Here is a 24,589-nt window from a genome sequence, read left to right as displayed (position 1 = left end):
CACACACACACTCACTCATTCCACCGTGTCTATGCATATTTGCGTTTGCTCACACATACAGCGACATATCTGAAATCAATGTATGACTACAAAAATAAAATGTTATAAAAAGCGAGGCACACTTAAAACAAAAATGAAAAAAATAAAAACTGAAAATAACAAAAGCCAAGTTGAAAGGCGTAACGACAAAAACAAACACACGTTTACCTCTTAACGCATACAGACATACGCTTAGCACAGCTGTCTTATAATGAACAGACAGCCGGATATTACACTTCGCAGCCACATTCGCATGAGCAAACGACGACGCATTGGGGCGTCGCTGTTGTCACGAGCTGCGCCGCCTGAACTTGTCTTTGACGTTTACGAGATGCTCTGATGCCTGATATCAAGATTATCGTGAGACAAAAAAAAGGAACAAAAAAAAAACGCCAAAACAAAAAATGCCTAAAACTTTGGTTGTAAGGCTTAAAAGCTTTGGAAATAAATTGCAAAAAAAAAAAAAAAATTGAGAAGCGGCAAATATGTTTTTTATATAGTCGGAGTGCTTGCACTCAAAGGGTAAAGAGCACAGCAATCTACACAAACTACGCTGTTTGCAAATATTTGAAGGCAACTACATGCGTTAACTCTTATGTCTGCTGCGGAGTTAGGTGCTTAGTGTCAAAGCCTATAACACAATAAAATTATTAAGGTTTAAGAAACGAAATGTGTAAAATAATTCACAGCAAAATAAAATGAAATAAAATATGAAGTGTGTTGAAATTATTGTTATCTTTCATAACACAGGGAACGAATGGTAGATTAGTTGTGACAAAAAGTATATATAAAGGTTAAAGAGATGAGTGTATTGGGGAGTATATTCAATACTATAAGTCTTCAATTACAGATGTTTCTTTCTCTAAATGTAGCGGAATCATAAATTAGACAAGTCCCTCACTTTTAAAGTAATGAGGAACATATTGTGATTTTCCAATTTGTTCTCTCCTGCTAATTAGTCCATATCCAGTACTATGAATAAATTGGTTTCCTATCTCTTCATCTGCATCAGCTACTACTGACAATTTATCCGTTTATCCTTAATAGCCACTATCAGCAACCGAGTTTTCTTCCTTTCCTTTTCCTACATAGCAGCAATTACCCACTGCGAAGAATGACACTTACTTACTTACTTATTTGCTCATAACAACGTAGCTAATCTTTTCAAGTGTCTCCTTTGGTGTGCGCACATTTTTAGTCTTATATATCAAGTTCGATTAATGCTCTATCAACTTGATCACTCCACCGGAGACACGATCTATTTATACGCCTTCTTCTTGCAAAAAGTATTTCAAATACTTTTTTCATTGGTGCATCTTCATTCATTCTCACAACATGATCAAGCCCGCGAATCCGCTGGATGTTAATTAGCTGAATTATATCCATGACATAATAAAGCTCGTATAGCACGTGGTTCATTCAAATGCAGTAGTCCTTGTCAAATCGTAGAGGGCAAGAAGTCTTACAAAGAACTTCTATCTCGAACACTTCTAGTTATTTTTCATCATTCTGTGATAACGTACATGCTTCTGCGGCATACAGAAGTACAGAAAGGATGAGCAATCTATAAACCGTAAGTTTTGTTTATCGATAGAGCCTATAATTGCACCTATTAGCAATAGTAATTCTTCTTCTGATCTCCAGGCTGTCATTATTATTGTTTGTTGTCATCATGGTGACAATGATACGCAGTTTTTAAAATAGATAAACTGTAATCCAAAAAAAGTATTTCCAATAAATTATAAATCAATATTATACGGAAAATAAGAAAATTCTAAATATGCTTTATTAATTTTAGGAGGATCCTTGGTACTAAATACACTAAAAATCAGGATTAAAATTCATTCAAAATATATATGCAATACCTACCTAATTTATTTTATTTTATTACTCATATTGACTATGCTCAACGGCGTTGTCAGAGCGGGATAAACCAAAAAAGATCCTATTCCTGGCAATATAATGCATAATACCAAAAATTTAATGAACTGGAAGAACTCTATCAGATATTAACATATTCTCATTTATTATCTTTTGACATGATGTTTGTTTTCAACAAATTTTTGGCAGCGTAATAACTAATTTAAATATTTTGAAAATATAATTGGATTCTTTATAATATATGCAGGGTTTCTACAAAAACCTATTACATATAGCATTAAGGAAATAAACGAGCAGTAACTGTAAATGCAACCAATAATCAAGTATTCTTATATAATTCTTATATATATAAATAATGATAATTTAATAATTCAAATTGTAAAAAATTATATTGTGATACTTACATATCTAAGTCGTGTCGCATAAATCCGGCATTTCAATGAGAATCTTCGCTGATTCTCAAAAAGCTTTTGTCTTAGTAATATATATATACCTTCGTTAATAAACTGTACAATATAAGAGCAATTACCACAGCTTACGGTTGAAAAATGAGCAAAACTATTTTATTTGCATACTTATAGGAGTATGGGAAAAATATTTTTCCATTAATTTTTGTTACCATAAAATTCCAAAAATGTTGGAAATAATAGGAAATGAGAAGGAGGGCAGTTGTTATATAATATTTAATGGAATGAATTAAAACTTTCTAAGATTTTTAATTTTACAAATCCCATATTTTGCAAGAAAGTACTGAGCACTAAAATTAATCAGTCTTTAGCTTATGAATATGAAATCGATAATATTTATTATATATTGAAAAACTTATCTTATCTATCTCTATTATATTTTCAAACAAAAACAAAACAAAAAGGAATTAAACTGAAATTCTTTAAGGCATCCGCTTATTTTCAAATATTTCAAAATAAAATTTGACTTTTCACCCGTCAGTATCAAAATTTCAAGCACTTAATTTCTTTTATTTTCTCACTCAGTTCTCAGCTCTATAAGAAAAAAACGGAACTCACGTTTGACATGTCATTTGTCATTTAGCATCGACCGACACCATTTACCAAAACGATAACACTTTGGTGTTTCCTAACATTTTCAGTTGCATGCCCTGCTTCCAAGTATGGCAGAAAAAAAAAATTTTATAAAAATATCCAACAGAAAAGCACAATTTTTTGCAATTCCTTTAACCATTTATTTTCTTAGCATCACGCATCGTTTGGCTGCTCCAAAGGATGCGAGTGCATGAGGTTGCCTTCCAAAGCTCAACAGTCAAACAAACCATCGAATAGGCGAATTCAGATGAGGGAGGAATAGAGCAGGTAAATGGTAAACTGTCAACATTTGAGGCAGGCTCAACCGAAAGTCATGTGCACAATAAAAACGAAGAAGAATGAATTTTAAGCCAAAAACCCGATTGGTGGCATTGGTAGGATTGGTGGGGTTGGAGCGAACTTAATGGATTTATGCGCGCCATTTTATATTTCAGGCAATACAGTTACATTCACTTGTTGTTGTTGTTGTTGTTAGCGGTGGTATTTTCGTATTAACCAACAACGGCATATGTGTTGTTTGTGCTAAGTTAACTGACCCCAAACCTATTGACGAAACGGCATCCACAGCTATGGCAATATCAATATTGTTATATATTGCCGAGTTGAAGTCTGATCGATCGTAATGGACAATTTTGAGGAAGATTGAAACTGAACACGGTTGTGGCAGTGGGCGTTGTGTTTTTATGCTTTGTGCCAAGTGCCATTGCAGACTATGAAATTGAAGTTGAAATTGATAGCATTTGCCAGGATTTGATAGAAGCTTACATGTGCTACATTAGCAGCAATTTAAGGTACTGAAAGAAAAATTGTGAAATAATACAAGCCAAAAAGGATTGATATGTATTTGTATGTAGCATTTATATGTCTATAGGTCAGCGCATATATTTTTGCACCAAAAAATTTTTTAACAACATCATAATTGTTGTTTAGATAATTATGTTACCTATGTGGTAGTAGCAAATATAAGCATTTTTATTAATTTTGATATTATTTAAATTATATGAAAAAAAGGTTATGATATATAAATTGACTGACACTAAGCCACAAATGAGATGTTTGTCCCTAGAGATAGAACAAGTAAATCTAAGCCATAAATTAACTTATTGGTCGGTAGAGATGGACCAAGTTTTATGTATAAATTTTGTAGTCGGTCCATGTTGGATGTTGTGGGATAATACAGGACAAAATATTTTAATACTTCATATTTAGAGCCCCCTTTTTTACTAACATGACAGAGTTTTATCCTTTACACTTAGAAACATAGTCAAATTGATTGACTTATCACGTTGATACTTTTGACTTAAATGGAGTCTCGCTCCTAAGCGAAGAGACGGTGTTTTTAGACTAAATGTTTCGGTCTTTTACTTTCGGGGGGTTCTTTAAGTCCGATCAGTGTGTCAGCTGTGATATCACAACAGGCTAAAGTAAGATTTAATGCACAAAACCATCACTCTTACTAATCTAAACTATAGCATCTTGAGTTTATTTAAGTTGAATTTTAAGACACATCTGAGTATCAGTTTCCTGTTGAAACTGATAAATACTCATGTTAATAATATTTTATTAAAAAAATTGTTGTAAATTATTATATTCTATTTATTATATTTCGCTTATATATTTATCTACATATAGATAACTATTTATCTAAAAACCAGAATTATTATAGAAAACTTTTTATACTAATTTGAATCCTTTATTTGTGCTTTGCTTATTTGCAGATTTCACATATGCCGCTCTACGTGATGTCAATTTATATGTCGAACCACCCGCCGTACGACGTGGTCAATCAGTTTTCCTACGTTGCAGTTATAATCTGGAAGGCGCTCCGCTATATTCAGTGAAATTCTATCGCGGTCTATTGGAATTCTTTCGCTACACACCTGGAGAATTTCCCAACACAAAAGTTTTTCATTATCCCGGCATTAAAGTTGATGTAAGTAAAGTAAGGTGATGTGGCTTCTAATGTCTTTAATTCTTGCTTGTCTGTATAACTGACCTAACTAAGTAGTTTTTATTTTGTTTTTCTCCAAAAAATAAGAAAATAATAATAACAATGTAATATTATTATTATGTTAATGTTTTTAAACATCACATATTTTGCAGGAAAGTGAATCAAATGCTACTCAGGTTGTCATACGAAATGTTGGTTTCGGCCTGTCAGGTAATTTCTCCTGTGAAGTCACTGCTGATGCTCCATTGTTCTCTACAGCCACCGCTTATGCACAGATGCAAGTCGTAGGTGAGTAAATTTCTTGATTTTATAATTAATTTCAAATTTTTATTAATTATTAATTATTAGTATTTAATAATTTTGAATATATATTTGATATATTTTAATAAATTTATTTCATGCTGTTAACACGATTAATAATTAAAGCATACGTGAAACTTTTATAGTAATAAAGAGAAAGTAATAAAGCGGCAAACTTAATATAATAAATACATTGTCAGATACTAAATTGTCCAATTAAAACGTGAGTCGTCCTTAACGGCATCCGCTAACACACAGTCCGATTGCTAATTTGCGGTTAACAGTACCATGTACTTTCATATCGTTGATCAACTGGTACTACCACTGAAGCTGCAGATGTTCTCTACCTCGTATTCCATCAGCGGGTACAGAACCAAGCACATCTCTAGCCGGAATTCTTTCTGCCATTCGCACGACATGACTAAGCTAGCGAAGTCGTTGAATTTATATGCGCTTAACTAAGTCAATGTCGCAGTATAGCTTATACAGCTCATTATTTCATCTCAGTTGACACCACGTAAGGGATCGTAGATCTTCTACAGATTTTTTTTCTCAAATATTCCTGACATCTTCTCAGCACTGTTGGTCATTGTGCAAGACTTGTAGAACATCTAGATTTCTAGGGATTTATATCACTATTGCCAACTTTCCTTGAAGTAAGATCTGTTCACAAGAGTAATTCTTCATTAACTCTCTAGGCTGAAGTGATTTTTGATAATTTGTACGGATTTCCAAATATTGCTACATAGATTTGGTTAGAATAACATCATTTTCAACTTATATATTTCATATTTTAATATTTAATATGAATATTTTTATGCAATAATACGAGGAGTCATCGCTTTTAGTTTGAAAGGCACAAGCTCTAAGCCTGGCACTTGCAATTCAAACAAATTATATATGGACTATAAATTAATTAAGAAAGTCAAATATTTCCTAAGATCACTGATGATCAGTACCTTGCAATACTCTAAACAACGTTTTATGGTCAGCTAAATTTCAATAAATTAACTAAAATTTTTGTTGTTGTCTTTTCATTTGTATTCCAACCCTTTCAACTTTTAAATAGTTTCATAAGATGCGTCACTTCTGGAAAGAAAAAATACACATTAAATATTTTTAATTTATTTAATTTTATTCTACATAAATTAGGAACTTTTTTAAAGGAATTTTGTGTACATAAATTCAAACTCCGGCATTTTTGCCTAAATAAAAGTAATTGAATTCTTTCTTTTTCGATTTTTTTATTATATAAATATATTTTAATTACACTTTGCTAACTCTCACTGTTAGAAATAAATTACCAAATTTATTACTGCTGAAAATTTATCTATTGTATTCAAAAAATAAAAAAAGGCCTTTGAATACTTATTCAAGATAAGAACGTGTTAAATGCAATGAACTTATGTTGCAGTGGGGATTCGACAAAAAAACTGTTTAAAAGGAAAAAATATATATTTTCAATTAGTCTCTTAGAATGGCTGCCATTAACAGGTCATTCACAACACTTAAAGCTATGCATGTAAGAAGACTACTTACATAGAACAATATATGCAGGCCCCCTTAATAGGCAGACGAGCACCGAGAACCGAACACCGAGCACCGAATACTGAGCACATCAAGCACATGAAGATTATCTTTCACATTTTGCATATCTAAACAAAGGAGCTCCTTTCAAGTATGCGAAAATGTGTCTACAAATGAAGGCAAAAACCTCGTCAAATGTAGGAAACGTCTTGCATTTAGATGAGCTGGGCGATATGCAAAATTAAAAAAATCTTCTCTAAATATTTACAGACATTATAAGCGAAAATAAACAAAAAAATATTTATAGTAACACAAAAAGTGTTGCCCCAAGTAAAATTAAAAATAATTCTCCTCACTAATTTACATTATTAACTTTTTGCTTTATCTAAGAGACCAGTCAGGTGAGGTGCGCTATGCAAAAAATTTTCATAATTGGGCACTCACAAGTACTAGCTTTATAATAGTAAATTTATAAAGAACAATTGCCTTCCCCCACAGTTAAGAGTAGAACTGAAAATGGAACTAATCCCGGTACTACATGCGTAAATATTTAATAAAAGAAAATATGTCGCCTTTTATTGTTCACAACAAGTTGCATCATTAGCGGATTTGCTTCATATCAAAATTGTTGGCAAATTGGAAGGATACCACCATTAACCTAGCTCAAAGGTATAATTTAAGCAAAAACCAAGTATCTATTTAGTTTTTGTATTGTTGTAAAAAAATGTAGTAAAAATATTTGAATGGCATATACTTCGCTTTGTGCATTTCCTTACGCAAAAGACAAATTTCGTCATAAAAGGACATAGCAGCACAAAGACAAAAGGACTCAAATGCCAGCAGGTGTTTACTTTTCATTATTAAGAAAGAAAAATAAGAAAATAGGAAACCCTAATAAAAGCAAGTTAGCAGAGGAATTCATGCTAGCCATCACGAAGGTTAATATCATCACACAGGTGAACTAGAAGAAATGTCTGATGTCTACTTAGTGAATAGTTTTGAAAGACGCTTCTCCAGTACTGGCGGCATGAAGGCTTGATACAGCAATGAGAGCAGAAAAGGATGTACAGTTTATGAAGTAAGAAAAGTAAAATTGACAAATATTGCAAAATGTTATGAACATTGAAATAAAAAGTATCTGACGGCAGTTGAACTGCTGTTCATAGTTACATCACTAAGTAAGCAGACATCTGTGAAAGCTTTTATTGCCTGAGGTTGACTTTTGTGTGGCAGTGAAGTGTACAAAAATCTTGCCTTTGGCTTAATTTACGTACAAATGCAATTAAAATCAAAAAATTTTCAAAGAAATTTTTCTGCATAAGTGAGGGAGTGAAGTATTTTGCATCATTTGATTTTTACTTCACAGTTATTTGCTGAGATATTTTGTTGTAGAATAAGGTGGAAAGTTTGGAAACTGCAGTCTAATATAGTTCAAGGTTCTTCAAAATGGAAATGTTTTCCGCAAATAGTTCAAATACATTGTATTGATTGTGTATGTAAATGCAAAAGAATGAAAAAGTAAGCATTTGAGAGATAACATTAATTATAAATTTATAAAAATGAACATTTATAATACGTAATTTTTATGCTCAAAAAGTACTCGGATTTTGTAAATGAAACCCACAAATTTAAATTTTATTCCAAATTTATTTTAACTCCTTCAAAATATGCTCCTTCTGAAGCGATACACATATGCTAACGCTTAACCCAATCTTCCATACACTTTTCGTAGGCTCGTGCAGGTATAGCTTTTAGTTCGGCGAAATCTTTTTACCGATTCAAACGACTCAAAACGCTTACCACGAAAAGGCAATTTGAGTTTCGGGAACAGGAAAAAGTCGCACAGCGCCAGATCTGGCGAATATGGTGCCTGAGCGATGACAGTGGTGCCGTGTTTGGTCAAAAAATCGCGTACAACAAGAATTTTCCATAGTAAAAATCAGGCATTTGAGGTAGTCTCACATTAACAGCTGCTGTAAACAAACTAATTGACAGATGGCGCTCAAATTTGTACCATATGTCAAGAAAGGATGTACCAATATAAAAAAAAATTTTTGAAAATGGTCTATTACTTAAGGAGTAGTTAACAAACAACAAAATCCAAAACAAAAAATACTTTTTGAGCTAAAGGCACTGCTAAAAACTACATGCGTCCCTGAAATAGACCACTCACTAATCTATTTTTCAAAATTTCATAGCATTGGAAAGAATAAAACTGGAATTATTACATCTGAAAAGATAGTAACATTGAGTTATCTGTAAAAACAAAACGTCAAACAAAAAGCTAATATAAGTATATTAGGCTTTGTGCACAAAAACCCACTTGAGTAGAATTAATGGTCCGCTATGATACAAAAATTCACCAATAAATTCATATAATTAAGCTGAAATAAAAATATTTGTTGTTGCAATTCACTACTATTTGAAACCTCTCTATCAAATAGTTTCTATTTAACTGCCATTAAAATCAAACTTAATATAAAATCACTACTGAAAAATTTAAATTATTGAGGGGATTTTGTGGTATTGAACATTTATCCCATTTTTTTTTTTTTATTATTTACGTACAATAATATAAATACATGTTCCACTAGACTACGACTAGTTCAAGTACAAAGAACTATCAAGCAGTTTTATTATATTTCAGAACACGTTTTAGAATTGTCAAGTTGGCAAAGACTTAGTGCTAATAGAGTAGTAATCTAAATTATTATAAGACTACTAATTCGAGAGTAGATCTGATGGCTTAGTCCTCTCAGCAACCCAGTTGTATTAGACAGCTGGTTGACTGATTCGTTTGGATGCCATTGTAATCGTTTTCAGTGCTTTACCGCGAACTTTTAACTCAATGTTGTCACAGAAACCAAGAAATCCCAAGAAGACTTCCCAAGAAACCAATATAAATATTTGTATTTGTATTCTAGTTCAACTCGTTTTTTCTTTATCCCTTTATCCCATTTATCCCATGACTAAGTTTATGAAAAATATACGCTATCCGAAAACTGTCGTAAGAATATAAATTAAAAACAGCTTATAGACCTATACTGACGATTTTATATGCTCTAAAGAAAGTGTTCTTGAAAAATGTGGTTGAATCACGCAAAACTCTTATAAGTATAAATTATAGCGAAACAAAAAACATAACCATAAGGTCGATTAAAATAACACTACGAGTAGATATTATAAAAATTAATATACATATGTATTATACATACATACCCATAATACTTGTACGAAACACACTTCTTAACTGTCATTTTGGCCTTCTTGGCGTATGAGTGACATAATATTATGATTTAGATTTCTATAACACATTCCTCACTTCTGCTTCAAGTTTGCTGCCCCTGTCTCATGTGAAACAACATAATTGCAAAATAAAAATTATAATTACAAACTTTAAATCTTAATCATATACAAAATGCATAAGTCAAACACAACAATTATGACACTTAAACTGACAATTTCCTTAGCATTTCGACTGTAAGTAGCAGTACTCAAGCAGCTTGCACACGATCATTTCAAGACCAACTGACAGACTATTAACGTCAACACCACTCACAATGAAGGAGCGCATACGGAATCTTCACATTTGTATTCCGAATGAGTCGCATTTACATTTGGATTTGGGTTTGGAATTGGAGTCAAAGACTTGCTCATGCGTTATGGCACAGTTTGAATTAAGCGACTGTCTAAATATGTGCAATTATATGTGAATGAGTCGGATGAATGCGAATGAATGTATATATATATATATATATATACACTCAAGTGACTGTGTGTATGCAAATTGTTTTTAACTACTGACAAAATACAAATTCGACTTTTCTCCTCGCGTTTACTCGCTTTGTGTGCAAGTAAACGCGTTTCTTAATATTTTATCTTACAAATACGTTTGTCATATTTCATCTTTCATTATACGTTTCTATTCTTATAATTTGTTTTGTTTAATTTTTGTTACTATGGAAGCGTTTCCCCTCTTTCACATATTTCTGTGGAACAAAGCTAAGTATCTCGCCTGTAACTACTTTGGCATGCAACGGTGTTTGACAGTTGACAAGCAGCAAGCACTCGTAATATGACTTCTTTGTTTGAACGCACATTACTCAAAGGCTGTACCTCCTTCAAGTTTAAGTATAGATGAGCTCTTAAGAAATACGTTTAAATATATCTATTAGAATCCTTCAAATATATAGATATAGAACAAAAAGGATTGAAATATGTGCCGAAATAGTATGAACCACATTTTATACAATAATCATTGTACTTGAAAATATCATATTTTATATATACTAGTTTAGTTTTATTTTAAATTGTGAGTAAAACACACAATAACTCTACAACTTATTACTTATATTTCAAATTTTCTCCTTTCTCGTAGTAAAATGCTAAAATCATTAATATTAATTATTTAATTGCAGAATTTCCAGAGAAACGTCCACAGCTGTTTACGGAGAATGTACGTTACGAACCAGGTGATGTGCTGCGCGCTAATTGCAGTACACCACCATCCCGCCCACGTGCTGAACTAAGATTCACCATCAATAATATGCCGGTAAGTGAAAATACGAGCTTCATTTCGTTTTATCAATTAAAACCATTTTGACAAGCTTAAGCTTGTCAGTGCATGCACGTTCACGTTCACGTGACACATTAAGCGTTTATGTAATTTATGTCTTCAAAATTTTAAAAACAATTTGAGCCAAAATAATTATAGCGTAACGTCACATAACCTAACATAACGTAACACAACGTAACGTCACCATGAAACGAAACGCAACGCAAGGAAAACATAAAACAATAAATTTACAGTTTCAAATCGTTATTAATTGCTAATTAACGGCATAAATGATTAATGGCACCTTTAAAGCACGTGACAGATGACGTTACAACTAAACTTACACACCCATACATATATTGTATGTCCTTACCACATATAGCGAAAAGAATTTATGACGTATGCACGGAAATATTTTCAACTGTGTTGGTTTGCGGCGTCACGTAACTTTAAATTGTCAACATATGCACTACACGTATATGTGTGAGTATTGGTGTATGTAACTATATATATAACATAGTGTATATATTGAGAAAGGGAAACACCACAACAACGTTTGGAACTTAATTCAAACAAACTAGCAAAACTCACACATATGAATAACTTCAAATTCTGCTACTTTAGTCCTTTAGAGGAATAAACTATTTCCTTCATCCAAACGTGTGAGTTGAGCGCCCTTGTATGTGGCATCGGTGATTGTAGACCATGATGTATCCATATTCAAGTAGACAAACAAACTATTTGCGGTATTTTATATATGTATTTGGTCAAAATTCTTAGCAAACAATTTAAAGCATTTTCCCGCTGAATTACGGACACCACGATATTACACTGTTACACTATTTGTTGAAATAATTAAGTTTAAAATAACAAATCAGATATTTTAAATATGAAACTAAATAACTCACTAATATTTGATATATACACATAACTCCTCCATTTCAACTACATTTATCCTTTCTTTAAACAAGCAACGCGTTTAGGTTTTAACAGTCAATGTCCTTTGTCGAAACTTTACCAAAAACCTCACAACTTATCAGCCGCTCTTGATAAATTTATAATCTTCCAAATAAAAATCAAATTAGTGGAATTTTCAAATTAAGCCAAAACCTAATATTGTATCCTAATTAATATACTCGTGTTATGCCTTAATCATCAAGCGTAAATCCATCTTAATTACCCTTTTACAATATAAGCCTCAAGTAAACATAAAACAAAAAATTTGTAGTCTTTCGGAAAGAAGAAACCCGAAGAAGAAGAAGAAGGCATAAGTTAAAATATTACATTTCATGCACATGTGAATTTATTTCCCCAAAGTAAATTTTGACAAATCCTTTTTCAATGACTTAGACTTATTGCAGAAGATGTGGGTTTCCCTACGCATTCGGAGACATCAAGCATACACACACTGTGTAGTTCGGTTTGTCTTCTGTATTAACTGATGTTCTTTTGCGTATGCATACGAGAATAAATGTTTAATTAGGGATATACTTTGCCGTATGAAAAGAGCTTTTCTTTTATGTTATTTATAAATTAAGATCCGAGAGAATATTTTTAGTTGTCAATATGGAAAGACTAAATTTGAATGAAATTTAATAAGGAAAGGTTCGATTTTTATACAAAGAAAACCAAAGTTCTTAAGATATACCAATAAAATATTTTAGTTACTTGTAACTAAAATATATTTACGAATTAAAAATTAATTTATTAATATAAAATAATAGAATTCAATACTGCATTTATAAATTTATTTATTTTCGAACGGGATAATAGGATAATATCAAATAATTCACGACTTCGAGTTGCCAAATATGTATTTTATTAGCATTAATTATTAGCATTATTAGCAAAAATTTTTATAGATAAAAAAATATATTCAAAAAGTTATATATAGTAAAATTTATATAAATCAAAAGTATGTATATAAAAGTTATATATAAAAGTATATATGAGAAATATATAAATTAATTAAAGATGATCTCTAAAATAGTACATTATATTTGAACAGTTTTTATTATATTTGAATAATATACACAAATGTTTTATAGGATTATAAAACTTAACATCTCAAATACAAAGGCTAAAATTCATATGACTTTTACAATGATTTGATTCACATAGATTTTCTCTCATTAATAAAATTGTCATAATGACTTAATACTACTAAACAATCAGTTTTTGGAAGTAAAACACAAAAATAATTTTAAACATTTTTATTAATTTCTATTACATAATTAACATTATATAGAATTTTTTTACCACTACGTGTATTAAGCCTATTTGCTCCCATCTCTCTCCTATGATCACTCGAATGAAGTTTCCACACTGCTATGAAAATCTTCTCTATTCATTCCTAAGAGGTGGTTTTAGTAGGTTTAAGTCTCACACTATTCCAATTTGAATGGGAAGATTTCCCGATTTAGAATAATTTCGTAAATAATAATAATTATGAATAATTCCTTTAGAATTGAAGAAAATGGTTCTCATTGTAATGAATTTACATTTCTGAAAGCTTTATTTTCTTTCCTTCGCCATCATCTATTTAATACTCTTTAATACTCCGTCATCATATATTCGGGATGTATTGAATACATTCCTCTTTGTCATTAGTTATAATTTATATTTATAATTTATTATGATTTTTATAGTTGCATTTATAAAAAAATAAAAAAAAAAGAAACAAAAAAACTACTTACAATGGCTAAGACCATTTAAGCAAATAGACAATACAGACTATATGGATCGAAACGTTTTCAATTACAAGAACAGTATCGAAACTATTTCCTTTCATCGTGAGTGGCACTTCTTTTTTAGTTTTTTAAATGATGTAGTATTCTACTGTTCTTCTATATTAAAACTTACTAGAATTTTAACTTCTTTCTTCATAAGATTAAGAATAAATTAGTTGGATCATCTAAAGATCTGCTTTATATAGTGTGTGTTACATTTATTTTCTTTTCTAATATTTAACCTGGGTAGACATTGATTTTCGATTTCAGTGTTTATAGAAATAGTTCTTATCCATCATATGCATCATTCCCTAGACAAAAACCGTTGGTTATGTACTCCCATCATACATTGAGCAAAGCATTAGATATAAACTAGATTTCACTGTTTTGCTGGAGTACCAATATAATACCTAAAATAATTATTTTCAATTTTGTAAATTTCGAACAGTAATTTGAAACAATGTGAGTTCGATTCATTCTGGAAAAATCAGGCGGTCTGCAGATTTATGATACTTCACTATACTTAAAGTAATATAGAACGGGTGTTGGAAAAACTTCACTCTATCGCCAAAATTCTTCTTAATGTAGCTGCGGAACTTTTGGAATGAACATTATTCTGCTACGTCAAATTGGACGCAGTAACGTCTATGTACTTTGTGATGTTTTTTACAGATATAACTCTATGATTATCAAAGTTCCAGGTATATCTAGGAAATTCAAATATATTCCTTAAAGTTAGAAACTTCTGCAGTTTCTAATGGGTGGTTTTAGCTGCCTTATTAAAAGCTACACAACCAAATAGCAAAGTTGAACTGATAGCTTGCTTATATATAAACATTTTATTACACCAAATTAACTTTTCTTAAAATAAATCTTATTAGATTTACATTAGATTAGCATATACCAAATCGTTTTTAATGAGAGGTTTAAGCTGACTCAAGGCCTCTTACAGATTGTCTTTTTTTTTTATGTGGTTTTTTCAAATCCACTTTTAATAAATATGAAACACGAGTTTTTCATTGTACAATGCCACTCCATTAAGTTCTGGCATTATTGTATGTCAACACAATTGAATATTGATAACAAGTCATCATCATCACAAATCACATCTTTCATCTTGTGTTGCCAATCCTGACTTTGAAATATTCAGTGGTTTCACCATTTGATTTGCAATGGTCTATAGATACCAAGATAGTCCAAGTTATTAACTATCCAATATCTATCAACAACTTAGAAACAAATTGAGACAGTTTATATTCACAAATGCTATATTCCTGTCATTGGTTTTATCAGTGCGAAATTTATGGGATGTGAGTTCATTTTTCATGTCAAAAAAATTATTAAAAATATCGGATGCAAACACGCTATATATCTAAATTATAAACACAAGTTAAGTTATTCAGTTGCTTCAAAAGCATTTGCTATATGAAATTTTCCACGGACTTCAGCAGTTTCATCATTACAATACAACGAATACATACATCAGATATGCAAGTTTACAATAGACTTATGCTATCAGCGTAATTTAAATTCTACAATTACTCCAAACAAATAAACGATAAGGCTTTGAACGCTAATTCCTGTTGAAGTCATCGGCTTTTATCACTAAAATATATTTATTTCAATTTCTCGTTCAAGTACGTTGATCCTTTTTTTCCAGTCAGTACAACTGGGGACTTTTACTCTTTGATACCTGAGGATACTACAGGGTCCCAGCCATCTCATTGACTAAGTTATGTATTGCCTATAAGCTTCATGATTATTCAGTGATTGATTTAAGATCTGCGTACCTCCCCGTGTGGAGAGTGATTACTCTAAGGTTAGATAGTGGTAAGTAGGATAGCCTGTCAATTTTCGCATATAACTTCAGGGCTCTGTCCCTTATGTATTGTTTGATAGGGTCAAATAACTGTCTTTGCATACGGGATAACGCAATTTACCAGAGACTTTTGCTAACATCGGAATTTTAACTCTACGATAGCTCCAAATAAGTTAACGATCAGGCATTGACAGCTCTTTCTTGCTGAAGTCCAGGGCTTTCTTTACTGAAATATATTAAATTCATTCAAGCCAGAAAATTTTCTTTGCATACGGGATAACGCAATTTACAGGAGACTTGTGTCCGTCGCATATTTCCAATTCCACAATTGCTCCAAATACATATGATATGACGTTCTCCGCTGAATTTTTCTGCAGTACACAGTTAACTGCACGCTGAAGCACACATGGATATATTTCTTAAAGTGTGTGTAGTAATAATTTAAGTAATACTTTTGAAAATCATAAATATATAAGACAATATAAGATATTTGAGTATCAAACCTTAGGCCTTTCATTATGATAAACAACAGAGGTACAGTCAACGGCCAGACAAACTAAAGACGAAAAAAATGCAAGGACGTATTTTATTTGCCTGCTTTTGAAGTACGTAAATTAATAATATTTTCCTAGAATGCTTCCCATTGCCAGTCAGTGTCTAATGCGGCACTTTTAATATACATTCAACATGTTTTCCTAAGTCGAAATTAAATAATAACAAAAATAAGGACGTTTTCATAACAACAAATATGGACGCTAATAATAAATAGCGTCACAACAAAAACAACGAAAGCAATAACAACATCACTACCAGCAGAAACGCTAGAAAATGAGCACAAAAACAATGTAAAAAATAATTGACATTCATAAGCAGCCATAAGCACATTTTTATTAGGTGGCAACATGTTACGCATATGCACACATTAACACAAACGATATGAGGAATGGCGGGTAGGGGCGTCTATGTGTTTGCGGCTATGCATATGCTTATTGGAAAGTTCATAGACTGTTGTTCTGCATGCACATCGACATGAGGGCGGAGGTAAAAGTCAGAAAAAAAATAAATAAAGCTTGGGTCCTCGGTGCGTATGATTAATTTTTCTGCGTGCTTCTTTTTTTGTTTTGTTTTTCTTTATTTGCTGATTATTTTCTTCGTTTTTCGCACAACTGTGCATTTTAATAAAAGCAAAAGATAAACATTAAAAGAATTAAAATACATATAAAAATGAATAGAAGTGAAGGGTGGAAGGGGGTGGAAGGGGTGTAGTAAAAACATATGAAGGCTGACTTATAAAAACGAGGCCTAGAAAAACAAATAAACTATAATAAATTTAATATGAAAAGTTGGGCAGGAGTGCCAAGAAATACTTGTGTTGTAAGTGGAAATGTGCAAAAAATTGTCTTGAGGTCAGCTGGTTAAGAATGTGCAAATGAAATATCATTTGTCAACTGTCAAAATAAAGAACTGCCACAGAATAACAAATTTCAGCTACATATGCAGGGATGGATCTGTAGTGAGACTAGCAAGTGGCATAATCATGCGGGCCGGGCACAAGGTCAGAAAAATATTATGCCTGCTTTAAAAATAAAGTAGTTTTTTATTTCATTTTGAAATGTGACATTAAAATTTGTTTTAGCCCAATGCGTGTCCAACTTTACAATTGTAATAAATCAGTTTGGTAAAATAAAAGCTTAAGCAGTTTAAAATGAAAACAACACAAAACTATATGACATAGTACCAAGTGTTTTATAACCCTTAGAAGAAAAAAATTGTATATATGTTATATTAACTTACAACTTAAGGAAAACTTTTCTCATCTATATACATGTATCCTAATATCTCGTAGTCCTTAAATTCATTTTAAAGCTGCCAAATGAGAAAAAAACAATGGAACAACAAAAACAATCTAAATTATTGAAGCAAATTTTATTCCTTTTATTCCTTTGGAATCAAAGACAGTGTCCATGCATGAAACGCCTATCACATACCCAAGTCATAAGTTCCTTTTCTGACTTCAAAATATATATTTTGTAACAAATATGACAATTTTTTCTTATATGCGCTACACCCTTCATACATTTTGTGGCCATTTTTTTTTGTTCTTGCCACTACATCGAAAAAAAGTTACCCTTTTTATTTTTATATGCCTTAAAACAGTTTCAAAATGCTTTCAAAGCGTGGCTTATGAGCCATTTTAACTTTATATTTGCTACAAAATTGCCTTTAGGCTGGAAAGTAAGGGACCTTGTGCCGAAGAAGAAAACAAAGAGTGCAACATAAATTTATATATAAAAATGAATTTACATAATTTATTTAGACAGTGTGGGACATATTATTTTTATTTGTATATCCTCTTACTTTCACTTTCACTTTTATTTTCCGTTTTTATTTTTACATTAGTTTTTTTTTACTAATTTTCCCTAGTCAAATCGCAGTTAAAAAAAAAAAGAAATATGCTCCCTTTCATTTTTCTGATATTTTTATTTTTGGGATTTGTCAAACAACAGCCTAGATATAAAATATTAAGAAGCAGCACATCCTTACAGTGCTATAAGAATAACACAAAACCACATGCAAATTTGTCAAGTCGAAGATTGAGGATAAACATTTGTTGGCATAATACAAATAAATGACTGACGTATGACAACTTAACAACTGTTGCGGATTGCCAAATGACAAAACGTATCCTTTTTTACTTTAGTTGACTAGAGATCTTAAAATAATTGCAATATTCACTCTTTACTAAAACAATTAAATTTATTATATTAATATCATTAATAATTTATTTATTATCAAATTAGTACATAAGTCAATTAAAGCCATTTCGTTCTAACCTCAAAACTGAATTTGGTATTGAAAAAACAACTTAATTTCGCTGAAATGGAGATGAAATTAAGATATTTGCGAAATTAAGGTGTGTCTGAAAATAGTATAAAACTTTGCACTGCCTAACTTTTTAAAGTAAGAAAAATCTATCTCCACTATGCTGACTTATATGATATATCACAACACCAACTGATATTCCCGATACGCTATATCACCTATATCAACTCATGCTCATTACACGTACGTCTTTTCAACATATAGTGTACACTATTATATAATCTAGACAATATAAACACTCATAAAATAGTAAACTGCTCGAAAATGTCATTTAAATGCTATATTGCAGCACTTAGTATTGAATTTGTGGGGACAATTCAATTTTTTTTTTATTTTATTATTTTTTATTAATACAGACTCAATACAGCTTCAAATTGCTGCATTGTTTTTATTCTAAAAAACCATACTGAACTTACATTGTTTTGAAATCATATATAGACAGATGAATACATGTTAACAAATAAAATTTATGTTAGATTTTCACAGATTAAAGATAATGACTTTGAGATAAAAATTTAAAATTTACTTACTACGGCCATAATCCATGTTCTGTGATATTCGTTATAAACTTTAACTCTAGTGTTCACGTTACTACTCCTAAAAACGTGGTTTAACCAATAAATAACCCTGAGTACTTCCTCGTCTCAGCCACCGAGAGAGTAAACAAACAAAAAATAATGAGGTCACTTCCCAGGATTACCCATTAGCAATTTAGAGGTTCACACATCTCCAGTATACCAAGTAGATGCAAACACTAAACAGCTCACTGCATATGGTATATCCACGAAAATACATAAATTAAGTTGTTGTTGATGTTATTATTGTTGTTAGTGTACATGGGTGATAATAGGTAATGGTAGTGTTGGAAGTGAAGGAATCACTTAAGAGTAAAAATGAATTGAAGGATGTGTGGAATATAAAAGTATCAAGATTGAGAAACCTAGTCACTTCTAAATGACGAGTCCAAAGTTTAATTGGAATCACGTTTATATGTGCATTGAGATAGGAAAACAAATAGGCGACATTTTGAAAGATAGAGCTTCAGTTATGGCATTGGTCATTAACGTATATATAAATAACAAATCATTGTTTAGAACACGGCTACATTCTGATCTTAATTATGCTAGAATAATTCCTGCTGCACGGAGCAGGTGTCGTTCTTTTTGTAAAATTATTGGTTAAATTATATATATATTATATGCATACATAGTTTTCTTTCTGAAAACTTTAATATAGTACAAATATGTTTTCGAAAAGAATATTGAGTCTCTTCAAAGCGCTGTTTATGTACATTTCATTTGACCTACCCAGTAGAAAAAGTGGTCTTCGAAGACATTGTCTTCAAGACGGTCTTTGATACCGCGTCCGCATTTTCAAGCAAATTTGCAAAACAATTGCTCAAAACATGAATGTAAATACTCTTTCTTTGCTTTCTCTCTCATTTTTAGTGTTCATAGCAACGTATTTGAATTTTGCCTCAGATGACGCTATGTTTTATAAATGAAGTGACGCAATAATTTTGAAGTGTAAGTGAAATAAATATTAAAAAAATCAAAATAAATAAAGAAACAAAATCATTAAACTACGAAATATTAAAAAAAAAGAAATTAAATCAAAACAAATTAAATAGTGACTTAGTTCCTGGAAAATATATTGATATTAATATTGAAGACAATAATTCCAGTGAAAGTTGTTTTAGAAACGAAACAAAGGATGTTGAAAATAAAAAAACTAAAAACACTTGTGAAAAATTAGCTGTTATATTTAAAAAACACAGGATTAACAGGCGTTGTGGTAATGATATTTTAGAACTCTTAAGATCAGAAGGTTTAATTGTACCAAAATCCTCTTCAACGCTTTTGAAAACATATAAAACTTCAACAATTGATGATAGCGAAATGCTATAAATTATTTTATATTAGTTTTAGTTAATTTTAGATATGCTAAGTTATATTAAGTTAATTATTTAAATTAATTTTCATTATGTTTACTAGTTTTTACTAGTTTATTTTTAATATCTTAATAAAATTTATAATAATTTATAATAAAATTTATAATTTACTTTTAAAACTTTTAATTTTGAATGTAATGTAAGAAATTATTATATAAAATAAATAAAAGTACAAAATACAACAATTTCTTTCTACTTATTTAAAGAGAAAATTGAAATTCATTTAAAATTTAAAGAGCGCAATAAAAGAGTAGAAATAAAAAAAAGGGTGAAAAAATTATATGAGCACTGCACTAAGAGCGCACAACTTTCTGTCGAATGCGTCCGTTATGCAAGACATGGTCTTCGAGACGGTCTTCGAGACATGTACGCAAAAATTCATTGAAGACATTTGGCTAATTTGTATGAAAGTGTCTTCGAAGACCGTCATACATTTGGATCGATCGGTCTTCATGTATGTATCCATGTCTTGAAGACGTCTTCGATGACGGATCGATCCGTTTTCTACTGAGTAACTGATGTGAACTCGATTGCAATAAGTGTCCATATATCCATAATATGAAAAAAGGCATCGACGAGTCCATCATTGAGGTAAGACTCCACTGAATTTGCTGCTATTGGGATGTTCATTAAATAAAGTATTCTGGACTGCTGTGATTAAACTTATTATCTGAAATTAGGTTACAATCCTGCTCGGTACAAGGTATTATATAAGCTGAAACTCGAAGTAACCTATAGTGGCAAATAATATATATATATTATATATTTATATAGATAATGTATGATAAATATTATCCATTATAAATATATATTGATGATAATATTGCAATGTCTAATATTATATCATTGTCTCTTTAGGTTATTTTAAGCATTGCTCAGCGTTATGCGTTTCTTTAAGTGCGTTATCCGCCATTCTATATTGTCAAATTTATATCTTGTTGGCTAGAAAAATATATTTCTTACTTACTTACTGTAGTCCTCATCTCCTTGTGCAGTATAGAGCACATAGAAATGTGTATATTGCATCTTTAAATATAAAATATATATTTAAAATGTCAAGATCTTCACTTTTAGTTTGACTACATGACTTGTCAATCAAAATTATTCCAATTGCTCTACTACTATATTTCATTAAATCTTCGTTGTCCTTAATATGTTATATTTACTTCATTTATACATTTGTTTGTACCTATTTATGTTTTTTTTCTTGTTTTTTTTATATATATTTTGTTGGTTTTCTTAAGTTATAAATATATATATATATATATAATTACTGATTACATATTTATTATTCATAGGAACATATGTACTTACGATGTGAGTAGCCTTTTTCATACTTTCCCAAAGACACAATGCGAATTTTTTTTATTCTTATTCTCCTTTTGTTATTGTTTTGTTTTCATTGTCTACTGTTGCTTTTCAGAATTTTTCCATTATTTTACAAATCCTATGAGGTATGAGAAATTGGTATAACCGTACAAGTACCGAGCCGAGCCGAGTCGAGTCGAGTAGGAGTAACCTTGCACATATACGGGCAGATAAATAAATAAGACACGCACGCAGTCTGTGCCCGTTTTTTACCTAAAGTCTTTTGTACTCCTACCAATTCCCCAGTGCGGTGCATGCGACAAAGCATATAAAAATTGAGGGAACACAAGGCAGAAGAAAATGTCGGGTAACATATAACCGAGGCGTAGAAAAAAAATCGAAATTATTGCATGTACACCCTATAAAAATTTATGAGGCGTTTAATAAGGTTTCATCGCACATTGCACCCCTCAACAATGGGGCAGACAGATATTTGCACGAAGGGTGGCAAATCGAAAGTGTTGCCATAAATTCATTGTAAAACGATGGGAAGAAGTTTATTTTATGCCGGCATAAAAGACAGTAAATTCCATTAGATTATGTTTTGCTTTATGGCCATAGAGTAATCATAAAACAACAACAACTACAACTACAACTACAACACCAATAACAAGATATAGTGGGGTCGATGAAACTAATTTTGTTTTTAGATAAACAAATGTGGGGCGGATATTAATACATTTCCCATCGCCTTCATTTAAACTAAATTGATTTAGAAGGAAAACTTTAATAAATGTTTTAATGAAATGTTTAAAGATTGTCCTGATGAAAATATACGTATACGAATTTTGCTGTTCCATAAGCATTTCTTCAATTAAACAAAATTAAACTGTTTGTTTGTTGAGACTTATTTTCAGAGCTCATCTAAAGGATATTCTTTGCTTCTAATTTATGCAAAACAACTTTTGTCCTGCGATTTTTCTATTAAATTTATTACCCTTTGCTGAAAGTGTGTTAGTCAGGCAAGCGTCTTTTAAAAGTCTTGGAAATAAAGAAACTTTTACGAAAGTTTCCATTTTATTAATAGAAAGGACAGAATACGGGCTAAGCACGAACAAAGTAAAATTTAATATGTAAATGAAGGTACACTATCAGTTTAAAAGTTTCTTCATTTAAAGAAGTTAACAGTTAATATTTTAATTAATCAAACTGTTTGCTGCTTTTCATGATCTTTAAATTAGTGACATGAAGTTAAAAAAGTGATAATATAAGAGTTATAAATTAATGAAATTAGGAAAATAATTAAAGTGATTTGTTTTATCATCAAAGAACAAACACTATAAACGAATTCTTTCGGATACTAAAATAGAAATGAATAATTAAGAACCAACATTTGCTCCCAATTCTCTTCTCAGTGGTATTAATTTTGATATAGATTTAGTTTTTAATAAGGATTTATTTTAAATGAATGTAAATTGATTTTTGTAGAGCTTCATTTTTGACTTAGAAGTTAAAATAAAATAAATGAATATAAGCATATCCTACATTAATTTCCTAAACAATGGAACATAATTTTTATATAAACAACACAATCAAAATTAAGTAACAAGAGCTTAAACCGAAGAATACAAAGTCAATAAACCTTTAACTTAATTAAGTAGTTAATTGGAGCTTTAGTAAATATTAAAAACAGCAATTTTATCTATGATAGTAGCAACTTTTTATTATTGTTACTCTTTAATCAATATCTAATTAAACGAATTATGTATACTTCTGGACTCCATGGTTGTAGGATATGGGAGCGCACAAATACAATTGATTCGTGTCTGCAAGCCTTCAGCAATGAGAGCCTGCATCAGATTATAAACATATTGTGGCCTACCCATATCAGTAATGCTGACCTCTAGAATGCTACCAATTTGATCCCCGCGCCTGTTTCAATTTGTAAGCGAAAAGTGGGTAAATACTCTGCAGATCGAACGAAAATATCGCCTATCCAGGATGTCGATGGAATCCTTAAGGTAGAGGTTGACATGTTGGCGCTTCAGCAAGAACATGAAGAAGATCAATACAATTAGAAATGGAAGCTACAAATTACTCCTAGAATAACAGCAGTCGTGAATCACGTAAAAGAGTTCGCTATAAGTGAATAGTCGTTTCCCTATGCTCCACTGGGAGATAAGGATGACAGAAGAATAGACTCCAGCATGATACAACTTATTTCCCCACTTGAATTAGTTGTTCTGCAATTAGTTAGTTTAGTCTGAAATTAGTTATTATTATTCATTAGATATTCTGTATTATTATTATAAGTGGAATACTATGAACCAATATTTCATGTGGTCTACTGTGTTGGCATAAGCCGTTCATCGTAGAATTATAATCAACTCATGCAACATAGATAAGTTTTTTTTTGTTTCCCATTCAATAATATTAATGATTCAATATAATTAAAAAAATATAATAAAAGTCTACATGTTTCCTATAATTTTATTTGGTAACAGCACAAACTTAGCTTTACGCTACTTCGTTAATAAGGTTCCCATCCGTATCTTTTATTTATGCTTTGTGTAATTTAAGATCTT

The 24,589-nt window shown here is 30.9% G+C and overlaps 1 protein-coding gene across 1 annotated transcript in view; it reads left to right on the top strand.

The window, feature by feature from the left end:
• Positions 1-24,589, top strand: part of LOC119684614 — a 108,414-nt gene that overhangs the window by 33,600 nt on the left and 50,225 nt on the right. The window contains exons 2-4 of the mRNA XM_038098691.1: positions 4,700-4,914; positions 5,085-5,220; positions 11,178-11,311. Of these exons, the coding sequence (XP_037954619.1) occupies positions 4,700-4,914; positions 5,085-5,220; positions 11,178-11,311 (485 nt within the window). The remainder of the gene's footprint in view (positions 1-4,699; positions 4,915-5,084; positions 5,221-11,177; positions 11,312-24,589) is intronic.

The sequence above is a fragment of the Teleopsis dalmanni genome, chromosome 2 (genome assembly GCF_002237135.1).
Source record: "Teleopsis dalmanni isolate 2A chromosome 2, ASM223713v2, whole genome shotgun sequence".
Classification (NCBI taxonomy): domain Eukaryota; kingdom Metazoa; phylum Arthropoda; class Insecta; order Diptera; family Diopsidae; genus Teleopsis; species Teleopsis dalmanni.
This window is presented reverse-complemented; position numbering and strand designations above follow the sequence as displayed.